General features: G+C 37.0%; 1 protein-coding gene across 2 annotated transcripts; it reads right to left on the bottom strand.

Annotated features, from left to right (window-relative positions):
* Nucleotides 1-1,828: 1,828 nt before the first annotated feature.
* On the bottom strand, nucleotides 1,829-10,828 carry LOC107822239 (phosphomevalonate kinase, peroxisomal). 2 transcript variants are annotated; one of them, XM_075219224.1, is made up of 11 exons: nucleotides 10,636-10,828; nucleotides 9,232-9,293; nucleotides 8,984-9,134; nucleotides 8,734-8,831; nucleotides 8,426-8,535; nucleotides 8,262-8,314; nucleotides 6,810-7,196; nucleotides 5,175-5,279; nucleotides 4,182-4,409; nucleotides 2,804-2,926; nucleotides 1,829-2,391 (listed from the first exon to the last, which is right to left on the bottom strand). In XM_075219224.1, the coding sequence occupies exons 2-11, from the start codon at nucleotides 9,237-9,239 to the stop codon at nucleotides 2,122-2,124; spliced, it is 1,533 nt and encodes a 510-aa protein (XP_075075325.1). In that variant the 5' UTR covers nucleotides 9,240-9,293; nucleotides 10,636-10,828; the 3' UTR covers nucleotides 1,829-2,121. The 2 variants fall into 2 exon arrangements, with proteins under 2 accessions (XP_075075325.1, XP_075075326.1); XM_075219225.1 differs by lacking the exon at nucleotides 10,636-10,828 and adding an exon at nucleotides 9,616-9,793.
* Between the last annotated feature and the right edge of the window lie 1,320 nt (nucleotides 10,829-12,148).

The raw sequence follows: 12,148 nt of genomic DNA on the forward strand, positions 1-12,148 counted from the left end.
GACAATGGTACAAAAGGTTTTATTTTTTTATCTTGGGTCATGGTTATTCAAGGAGTATGTATGATAGTTTTATTTACTTCCGGAAGTTAAATGATGGTTCATTTGTGTACTTATTACTATATGTTGATGACATGCTCATTGCTGCTAAGGATTTGACAGAAATTCACAATTTGAAAAGTCAGCTTAAAAGTGAATTTGAGATGAAAGATTTGGGAGCAGCTAAGAAAATTCTTGCCATGAAGATCAAAAGAGACTGGGGAGCTAACAGGTTACTCCTAACCCAGAAGAAGTACTTGGAGAAAGTTTTGGAGAGGTTTGGCATGAAAGATGCTAAACCAGTTAGTACCCCTCTTGCTGCCCATTTTAAGTTATCAGTTGCTCAGTCACCGCAGTCAGAGGAATAAGAGAGGTATATGGCACAGGTACCTTATTCCAGCAGTCAGCAGTAATATGTATGCAATAGTGTGCACACGTCCAGATATTTCCCAGGCAGTAAGTGTAGTGAGCCGATATATAGCTTGCCCTGGTAAAGCACATTGGCAGGCTGTGAAATGGATTCTCATATACTTGCAAGGTACTTCAAACACATGTTTGGAGTTCAGGAGAAATACTAACTCTTTGGTTGATTTTCTAGACTCAGATTATGCAGGTGATCTTGACAAAAAAAGATCACTAAAAGGCTATGTATTTTGCATTGGTGGTTGCGCTATTAGCTGGAAGCTACATTACAACATGTAGTAGTTTTATCTACTACTGAAGCAGAATATATGGCAGTGACCGAGGCTACTAAAGAAGTCTTATGGTTGAAGGGTCTATTTGTTGAACTTAGTTTACACCAAGGTGGTATTACTATTTTTGTGATAGTCAAAGTTTCATTCACTTGATTAAAGACCAGATGTGAGGACGAAGCATATTGACATCAAGTATCATTTTATCCGGGAAACCATTACTGATGGAAAAGTCTATGTTCAAAAGATCAACACTAGAGACAATCCTGCTGACATGTTCACAAAGCCTCTTCCAGTTGGAGCTTGAACTTGATTGCTATTTATGAAGAATGATTTAGCCCATGTGGGCTTTTGCGGAGAGGGTGGAGCAAATTTACTATATCACCCAAAATTACGCCAAGGTGGAGATTTGTAATATGGCCAATATTTTGGCTAGTGGAATCCATATCACATAAGCATAAGCCTATTTGCAAAGTAGACTTTGTTGGCAATATTTTTTGGGACCAAAGTATTGCATTGTGTGGTGGATATCATTTGCAAAAGTTATATCTTTTCTTTTACAGCTTGGAGGCCAAGACTTTTTTGCTTATAAAAGGAAAGACCATTAGTTCATTTTCAACACACCAATAAGATTTGAGTCTTTATTTATTGTTTCTTCCTCTCCTCAAGATTTGAGTCTTCATTTTTTTGTTTCTTCCTCTCCTCCTTTATTGAGAGTTGTTTGTAAGAGAGATGAGTGTTGGAAAACACTTGTGTGATCCCCTTTCTTTGGAGTGATCTTGTGAGGTTATTCTTTCGGAAGGGTATTTGGGATTAATTAGAGTATTTACTCTAATTTTGTACTCTTATTGGTATAGTAAATTTGTTCCTCTCCGCTTGTGGACGTAGGTCACTTTAACCGAACCACGTTAAATTTATGTCTTCTTTATATGCTTTAATTGTCGTTGTTATCAACTTGCATTATATTTTTTATTGTTATTATAACATTGTTTGGCTAAATTCTGCACTACCCGATTTCCCGATCCTAACAATACTAAAGGAATTTTCAGATGGTGAAGAGGAAAGGAAGAAATAATTGTAAAGGAAAACTACATGCCGAGTTGGCAGAAATTGCAGGCCTTTTGATTCACCAGTTGAATGAAGCTAACCTTTTGATTCCACAAAACTTGAAAATAATCAAACCGAGTTCTGAAGTAAAAGGGACCTAGTTCTAACAAAATCAAAGCTTTGGGTAAAAATACAACAGGCTCTTATTTGGTGCTTGCTTATTGATGAAAGGTCATTCTGATCTTACAGTACAGAAGTTCTAACATATCCTTTTTATGTTGTAAAATCTGATGTTGTAGTTATATAGCATGAGAAAACCATTGCATGTATATCCTATACTCGTAGGTCATGACTGAAGTTGGATTGCAGAAACAGCTGCAGTGATTTCCTTTGCCCGAGGATCATTGTCTTCCAAAGACAAACCACGAGGATCTTCTGTCACTAGCATAGCAAGAACATTGAGCGAACTCCAAGCTTTTGTAACATTTTTGCTTGAAGCCCCCAAAGTGACAGCAAAGACTGCATCAAATCCACCAGCACCAGGAACACCAGCCAACAAAACTCCCTCCATACTCATCGTTGTATCCAGAAGGTGAGTTTGTGATTCAGGTTCTATCTGTGAAATTGATACATGGTGGAAGACTGGTCAAAAACATGGGAGACGGAAGCAATTGCAGCTGTTTCCTAAGAGCTTTTGATCATATTAAGTCATATTCTTATGTTATTTTATGGTATGCAGCAGCATGCCAAGCCATAACATATGTAAGAGAATTATATTCTTTTTCGTTTACTTCATTGTAACGCTCTCTTTTTACTTTCTTGACATTCAAATGAACCATAAGGAAATGGTCATCAGTACATCAAGAGAGGTAGCGTTTGAGGATAATTCTTCAGAAACAAAGCTTATAGACGGGTTAAGAGTGATGTCCTAATAAATTTTTATCTGACGTAATTCAAATCTATGTGAAGAATGAGAGAAAGATGAGAGAAGATAGAAACATTCAGTTACATGGTACTGACAAACTTACCGGAATTCCTGCAGCCTCTCCCATTTTACGCATATAATACCTGATTCCAAGCATGGCCTCTCGGGCTCCTAATAACTCTTTAACAATTTCTGCTTGACTTGGTTCGTTTGCTCTTTCAGGCCACTGTTCATGGTGAAAACCAGAAGAAACTTAAACTTTTCGAAGAAAATTTCACACTGCGGAAGGAAAAATACATAATCCAACCAAAAAATAATGATACTTGATTTAAAGACACAAATATTTACACGGGAAGTACTTGGAATGCCACTTTGCACAGTTTCTCTGACATTTTAGCCAGTGTAACTATGTCTAACTGAGAAAATGATCATTCAGACAGGCAAAAAAGAGAAGAATTGAATAACTTTTTTAGATAATTACTGCTTGCCTCTAAAACGCGATGGTATTAAGAATTTTTTCTTCTGCTCCTAGACAACATAATGGAAGCTTCTCTAAGCAAAATGATATAATAAAAGTGCTAAGGGGGAAGAAGTTCCAGCTAATGGCTGCAACACACGATTTGGAGGACTCAAAGAAGGATGCTTGAGGAGGAGGATTTTGACTCTGAACAGAAAGAGTTCCTAAGGATTAACTGGATTAAAGTTCAGAGGAAGGGGGTCCGTGGCCTCAGAAAGACTTGCCAATCTATTATATTGGAACTAGAAAGTCATCCTTTGCTCTATTGATATGATTCAAGGAACAAATACAGTTAAAAATTAAAAGTTGATCTGGAAGTACTGAAAAGAGTTTAGGAATCTTTTGGAATTTATTTTTGATAAAAATAGGAAAGGATAAAACTTCTTGATTTGGCTATGACAGGAGAGAAGAAAAAAGGGGCAGAAAGAGGGAGGCAGGTACATAAAAGGTTGGTAGCACTATATCATGAAAATAAAAGGAATTGAAAGAATGAAAAGAAAACCAGAACAGGGAGAAGAAATTCCTTATCCGACATGTCTTTAGCTTGCATTTGCAGTATGTTTGTGTTAGCTCTTAGGTAATGCATTTTTCACCTATTAAGGCAGTAATAAGTTTTCTGTGGTTTATTAGTGAGGATGACTTATCAAGAAGGTAGCGAACCCCAATTTGCTTGGGATTGAGGCGTAGTTGGTGTATGATTATCAAGAAAGTGAAGGTAGTCATTGCTATGGTGAGGAATCAAATCAATAAAGTTGAATGAATTTTCAGCGCTTCAACACACATGGATACTTAGCAAACTAAGCCTTTGCAGAACAAGATAGCAGCTAAGCGCATCAAGGATAACTCTACCTGCCGCTAGGGATAAAATAAAGCGAAAAAAAACTTATTAAGGATAGTTAGCAGAAATTTCTACATAATACTAGATCTTGAACTTCCTTTCCAGTTTTGACCAAAAGAGTTTTACCTTTTCTGCAGTAAGCAGGCTGCAGGCATTGATGACGCATTCATAAACATTGTAGTTCCTTTCTGCCAACTTACATAAGGTATTAAGGTGCATTTCCAGGGCAGAGTTTCCTTCTGACAACTTTCTCCATGTTTCTAGAGAACTCTGAGGATCAGATTTCTGCCATCTCTTAACAGCACCAACCATTGATGGGGTAGAAGATCCTCCACTGCCTGGTTCTCCAAGTAACTGCAAGACGCTTAGCAATCAATTTCAGCAACTTAAAAGAAGAAACAACATGCACCACAGGCAATTGACATAGTAATGATGAGTCAAATTCTGTGGCAGTAGAGTATAGTAGAGTGCCTCCAAAAAACAAGACAGAATCCATAATAGTAGGCTAGCATAAGGTCAAAAATTTTTAGACAGGATACATCTTCAATCTTAATGTTTATACGGCCACGGCAAAGAATCCCATTAAAGTGGCTAGTAAAAGCATGATAAGTAGCATCAGTGACCTTCCAAGAAAAGATAAAATAACCACCACAGTTGAAGAAACACTTAATCCTAACGAAACAAAATTTGTGTGTTTAGCCCTAGGCACCATTATCTCCCGGAAACAGCCTCTCTACCCCTCCGGGTAGGGGTAAGGTCTACGTATACTCTACCCTCCCCATACCCCACTAGTGGGATTCTACTGGGTTGTTGTTGTTGTTGTAGCTCTAGGCACCAGCAAAAAGTATCTATATTTAACAACAACATTAAGGAGTTGACGTATGCAACTTGTTTGTTGTTCGAGCCTGATAACCAATCTTATGTCCAGTCAACAACGAGCATGGAGGTCAAAAAAGGATGAAAAGCTGTTCAATTAGAAGTAGTGGTACTTGAAATGTATGATTAGCAGGTAAATCAGATTTCTTTTATCATCCAGTTTACTGGCAGCAGATAAGAAATTGCTCACAGTCAACCAGACAAATGTTCAAGAGAATATGAAATATCATTTATCAGACTCACTAGAGTCATCAGTGGAGGCAATGAAAACTTGGTCCTCTCATGGTCCCACTTGGCTTTTAGGACATCATCAATGACTTCTGTTAGTGGTGTTGCCATACCTGCATTCTGCAAATCCAAAATAGTTAACAAGTCAGAACAGTTTGAAAACTAGATTCAATAAAAATAAGAAGCAAAACTTGCAGTATTTCTTAACTCCATACACTACTATCTTTTCATTACTAAAGCTTTTCCTTTATGCTATTTTTCCTGTATGGTTAACCTACACCTACCCATTCCCCATCTTCCCTCCCCGGAGTCAATAGTGGCCCTTCCCCACTTTGCTCTTTTGGTGACTCGAACTCCAATATTGAGGTCGGAGGTGGAGGGTCTTCCACTTGAGCTACTCCATCTTGTCAACTCTTCCTTCAAGTTAAAGCAAACTACTAATAGGAGAAGGCATCACATGTCCCATAAGCTTCGCCTGGCACGTAAGCTATCATTCCTTAATTACTGTGAAGGTATGAACAGTTCAAATAAACAACTAACAACAGAAATCCTTGCTCCAGACCTTTGCATTTTTGCCACAGAATGAAATAAAAAATGTAATCTCTCACCTGAAATGACAAGCGTCTCTGTTGGATCTGCTGACAAAGAAAACTGATCTAGATGGATGACTTTAACCAAAGTAGTTTGGCAAATAGATAAAGAAAAGGCTCGCGTATCATACAACTGCCCCTCACCCCCGACATTAACTTTAGACTAGATACCAAAATGGCTGACCTTTTTAGGTACTTTGTAAGACCAAATCTGAGATTCCGTTACAGTTTTGGTTAGAGGTGGTTCTAGAAACTTACTAGAGAGTAGGTCATGTGAATTTCTGACTACTGGGCTTGATGTATGCAAATGACCAACATCTCCAACAGCGGATAATATCTTAATTTCAGCTCCCTTCTAACCCTTTTTGTTCTTTTAATTCAAGAAAATAACCATAGATAATTATAATTCTGTGGGCATAAACAGAGCCTCAAGTGACCACGCTAGTTTTTTGCCTTAGCACCTATGTCAATAGTCTAAAGGAAGTTTTACCAGGTCTCTGAGTTAAAGGCTTAAAGGCATAGAGGAACCAAGGGGTTGTTCTCAAGTCAACTTAGTTCCACCAAAACTTTACTTTGCAAGGAAAGAACTATTGTCAGCTTATACTTTGGTACCACTTCCTCAAGACTTCATGCCTAGCCCTGCATTAGTTTTGCACCTTGCTGTCCTTATTTGTGCCATGACTAATCCGAACAGTGTCATTCTATCAAAGTTAACAATAAACAGAAGAATAGCACCTTCTGGTGCTAAAAACAGCACCTGAACTATGTAATTTATGTATATTTTTATATGAAGTTATCTCATTTTGTAAAGAGTATCAACTTTAATTATCACTTCTCAGTTCAATAAGGTATTTGAGTTCTGACATGGACTTACCGTGAACTTCAAAGGAGAAGAAGTCTTTGGCAGATTAAAATTTAAAAAATATATCAACCTAGGCCCCACTGTTTTCATTTTTCCAGTTGCCAACTTACACTCAAGCCTAAATTAGAGCATATCATCCCTTCTATTGTTAAACGGTGATACTGAATTGATTAAAAAAATCGGACAGGCGAGAAACACCTGAGCAGAAGAAAGCACTTCAGGTGAAAACCGCACATAGCGTTGGCTGCCATAAACTGCAGAACTAACGTCAAACCCGCTGCCAACTTTACCCTGTGCAATGCAGTGGGCAGTTTGAGCTATCACATGAACAATATCAAGATTACTAGCATCTTTCCTTCCGTGGTATTGATCCTCAGTGAAAGAGGAGAGATTAACAACACCAAGATAATGAAGCAAAGCAGCAACAACTGCTGTTGTCATAGCTGCTGATGACCCCAATCCAGTTTTTGCAACTTCAGGCTTCCGATTTTCTCCAATTGAATCTTTTGCATTAAAAGTGATTGAGGTAAAAGGTGGAAGGGAAGCCAATGACTCAGGTGTAAGAGGGAGCCCACGCGCTTCAATCTACAAGAAGTATTTAACAGAATAGTGTCAACTATCTTACAACAAAAAGAAAAGGAGATAATAAAAGCTTTTGCTATGTCTTTTATTAAATTTTAACTTGTGCAACTGAGGCTTCCAAAAAGAAACTTGAACCGATTCAGTCATTAAACTATGAAAAAGGATGCATCCAAGTTGATGAATCCCAGCCACAGTAAAATCCCCATATCAAAGACCACTGCTATTTCTTGTACTATGCTCATTTATTAAGTAGTACCAAAGAAGGAAGGAAGTGGCATCAACCAAATTCAACTATTCTAGTTTGACTTTGATGTAAAATGCATGTGATTTGAACATCAATATTTTATTTAATCAAGCAGGTCTTATGTAACTAAAACCATTATCTTCATAAAGGTAACTGAAACATTATAGCATAGCACTTTTTGACTTGTCTACCATTTTTTAACATCAGAATATTTTTGGCCAAACATTACTCGAGCAATTTGTCTGTCTGATACAAATATTTAACTTAGATTACTTAATTTGGACTGAGCCATCGAAGTAGTACCTTTTTCTTTGAAACCATCTGAGCAATTTGGCAAAGCTCAGATTGCACAACTAATATGGCAATATGGCAGTGTTTCAATACTCCCTCCATCCTGATATATGTGAGACATTCTATTTTGGCAAATCCAGAAAATGTTTGGCACACTTTTACACAATAGTTTGCTATGCGACATTCACATCACTCAAGTATTCAAAATCAATCAAATTTTAATTTCAACAAATGATTTGATTTTTTTTCCTTATCATCCGACCAAACTTTTAACTACTACTACAAGAAGAAATGTAAGCTTAGGCTCGAGTAAAGATTGTCGCGGGACAAATGGATCAGAGGGTGTAATAAAGAAATTTGTTGGACATGAATCTTATGATTCGACAGCTTCCACAAACTACATTATAGAATGTCAGATTATCCGATTTTACATTAAGTCCATGCTAAAATAACAACCCAAACTCACAAGTAATAAGTATATATCTCTAATTACATGTCATATTGGGAATATGTAGGCTGCAAAGGAGGACTACCTGATTCCGATACGAATAGAACTCATTGCAACCCAAGATTGTTATATCAAGACCTGCATGACTAATACAGTTGAGAGATTGATTTTTCAAAAAAGGAATTTAAATCCATTGATCAATCTCATCTTCAGGAAAGAAAGGCAAAAGAGTAAAGTGTCAGAAGTTACCTCTCAGAAGTAGTTTATGTAATATATCCTTCTTATCTTTGTCAAATGTTGCATGGGCTGCTGCTATGGCATATTCCACTGCATGTTCTACAAAGGGGTTTCTTGATTCACTGAGATTAAACAAACATAATAGTTATTGCATTACTGGACATTTATTTCTTGTAATAAGGAAACAGATCAATCATTCAAGTATCAAATGTCCTTATTACTTAAATAAAAAATCTCATTGGATTCAGAAAGAAACAGAACAAAATAATGATAGATCCTCCAATAGAGAAGGTATGAATTCTGAGATTTACACTACTTGCCTGGAAGAGACAGCTTGAAGTTTTAAATGCTTAAGAGACAATTTGTACATAGTTTCTCTGGCCATCTGAGGAGAAGTCAATTTAACATCTGCCCATGCCTGAAAAAGTATAAGAAAGAAACGGGTAGTTTATACTCTACTTTACAGAGGAAAAACTAATGCAAAAGAGTTTCTTGATAAGAGAAAAAGAAAATTATTGAACTGACTTCTGATCAATGATTATCCACTTTAGTGCGGAAAATATCACTCACCCATGCCCAACTTTCAGGTTTAATTTCCTCGTAAAGTGGCTTCACAATAGCATAAAAACGAGCATTTGTACTCAGTACAATACCAGCATTTGGCCTCTCCAAAACAAGATAACCTCCAGTCATTAGAACCTTTCCAGGAGCAGAGGCCACACTAGTTAACCATAAACAGTATTTCAATCAGACACATTCTTGTGCACAAGTTTATGTACAAACAGACACGTTCGAATATCGAGTAAACACACACTTACACAGCCATTTCTTTATAATTCTCTCTTGGATGAATGACAAACTGCTATTTGACAGAGATTAGCTGCAATTCAGAATTACAAAGTTCTTAGTCATAGTCGAGAAAAGATAAAGGGGAAATGAAACACAGAAAAGACGGCGTTCTTAATACTCTTATTTTATTGTGAAGAACTAAATAAAAAAGAAAAACAAAAGAATGATATCAATCATTCATTTAACAGTTCGATCCAAAAAAAAAATGTGGGGGTCGACTATATGAATCCTTTGGTACAATTTTGCTCTTTGCAAGAGCAATTAATGCCAACACTAAAGAACTAGAGTATGATTCAAAATAAAAGGAAATGGAGATCCTTGATTTCACTACAATAGCAAATATGATGACTTACCCAGTTTGGTTAACTGGTAAAGAAATCAATGCTTAAACCATTTAACGTCTACTTCCGCTAAAATTGTGAAAGAAAGAAAGAACACAAAAAAGCTGAACTTTCCTGCCTACATAATCATCTGTCCACTAGTATGTACATTGAAGGCAGTAGGTTCCAGCCCACGCGTTCGGCTCGAACCCTATATATAATCGAAAAAGTTCTTAAGAATACATTTATACTCGCTCAGTTTCAATTTATGTGACAGTAGTTTGATTAGACAAGGAGTTTTAAGAAAGAAAGAAAAACTTTTGGAACTTATGGTCTAAAACATACCATGAGATATATGTGGCTATAAAGTATATAATTAAATGTAAAACGGAAAGTTTAAAGTTAAATTCTTTTTCAAAAATAGAAAGGTGTCAATCCTTGGAAACGGACTAAGGAAATAGTGTCACATAAAATATGATAGGGGTAGTACTAAATTCAAACCCATTGTGGGAACTATATTTATGCTATATTCGAACCCATTTTGGCAAAGGAGTAGAGAGAGGACCTCCACACCTACTAACTTTAGAATCTCGATCCGCCTCCGCCCATGTCCATAGTTACCAAAAAAAATGGAAAAATATATAGAAAACTGAAATTGGAGGAGAAAGGATCAAATCTTTCATAATTTACAATGTCAAATGAACTCAGTAATTCTCAGTTCTGTATTTCTACAGTCCCATATGAAGAAACTGGATTAACTTCAAATTGACAAGTAATCAGTGATATTAATTATCTCATTCACAAAAACTCACTGAAGAAAATATCAAATTGATAGTCATCTAGCACACATGTTTTCAATCACCAAAGAATGGAAGAATAATAGTATAGACAACTGAAATTAGAAGAGAAAAGATCAAATCTTTAACAATTTACAAATTACAATATCAAAAAATGAATTTTGAAAAAGACCCACATCATTAAATTGGATTAACATCAGATTGACAAGAGATCAATACTGCCAAAATAGAGAGAAGAGGAAGAAGAAGAACATACAGTTGCAGGAGTGTGTGTAGAGGAAGCTACAGAATTGGAAATGGATTTGAAGAGGAAGAGTAAAAGGACTATGGCGGCAACATCTATGTCAAGCAGCAGTCCAGTTTTGACATTCTTATTAGTGTTCAAAGTTGCTTCATACGAGGAAATGTTAGAAAAAGATGTGATTAGAATTGTTTATATTTCTTAATTTTTTTTTTTAACAATTAACAATACATATAGGAGGATGGTAAAAGAAAGAAATATGACCTTATTTCTTTTCCTATTTTAATTTTAAAACTGAATTTCACCCATGAAAAAATAGTTAGCATGTCATTAATGGATTTGTATTGAAAGTTAGCCAATTAAATCCCCTAAAAGAAGTTTTTCTTCTTTAAAAAAAAAAGACTCCTTAGGTCAAAAAAAATCATGAGTTAATAGGATTGAATTTTGCACTCCTGAGTTCATTTGTAGTAGTACTATATTCTTCTTTATTCCATAAAATAACATTGATTTACTGAGACAAGCTCTTGAATCTAAGGGTTTCAAGCTTAGCAAGACAAAGACGGAATACCTGGAGTGTAAGTTCAGCGCTAAGCAGAGGAAAGTGGGCGTGGATGTCCCGAGTAGAGACAGCTTCAAGTACCTCGGGTCGGTTATCCAGGGGGACGGGAGATCGACGAGGATGTTACACACTGTATCGGGGTAGGATGGATGAAGTGGAGGTTAGCATCTGGAATATTGTGTGACAAAAGAGTGCCACTGATACTCAAAGGTAAGTTCTATAAAGCGGTGGTTAGGTCGGCCATGATGTATGGGACTGAGTGTTGGCCGGTTAAGAAATCACATATCCAGAAGATGAAGGTAGCAGAAATGAGGATGTTGAGGTGGATGTGCGGGCATAGTACGATGGATAAGATTAGGAATGATGATATTCGAGAGAAGGTGTGCGTGGCTCCCATTGATGACGAGATGCGGGAAGCAAGGCTCAGGTGGTTAGGGCACGTTCAGAGGAGAAGCCCAGATGCTCCGGTAAGGAGGTGCGAACGGCTGGTTGTGGAGGGCTCGAGAAGAGGTAGAGGGCGGCCTAAGAAGTATTGGGGGAGGTGATTAGGCAGGATATGGTGATGCTTCAGATTTCCGAGGACATGGCACTTGATAGGAACATGTGGAGGTCGAGTATTAGGGTTGTAGACTAGGAGGTAGTTGAGTCTTGCCTTATGCCATAACTATGGGAGACTAGTTTGGTAGGGATACTATTTTGCTTTTGCTTTGTATCATTCTTCTTGATTTCATGTTGTTCTTATTTTTCATATATATATATATGTCACACCCCGAACTTGGGGGAGCGAGACTGGCACCCAGTGCCTTACCTATCCTTGCGTATCAACTTGCAACTAAGGGACTCTGAACATATGATGTCATACTTTTGGCCATGGGCCACATTGCAAAACGACAACGAATGCTAACTAAATATGAACATAAAGCTTGGCCAACAAGGCCGTCATATTTATTACAACTAACAAACCAACAA

The sequence above is a fragment of the Nicotiana tabacum genome, chromosome 8 (genome assembly GCF_000715075.1).
Source record: "Nicotiana tabacum cultivar K326 chromosome 8, ASM71507v2, whole genome shotgun sequence".
In the NCBI taxonomy this organism is placed as follows: domain Eukaryota; kingdom Viridiplantae; phylum Streptophyta; class Magnoliopsida; order Solanales; family Solanaceae; genus Nicotiana; species Nicotiana tabacum.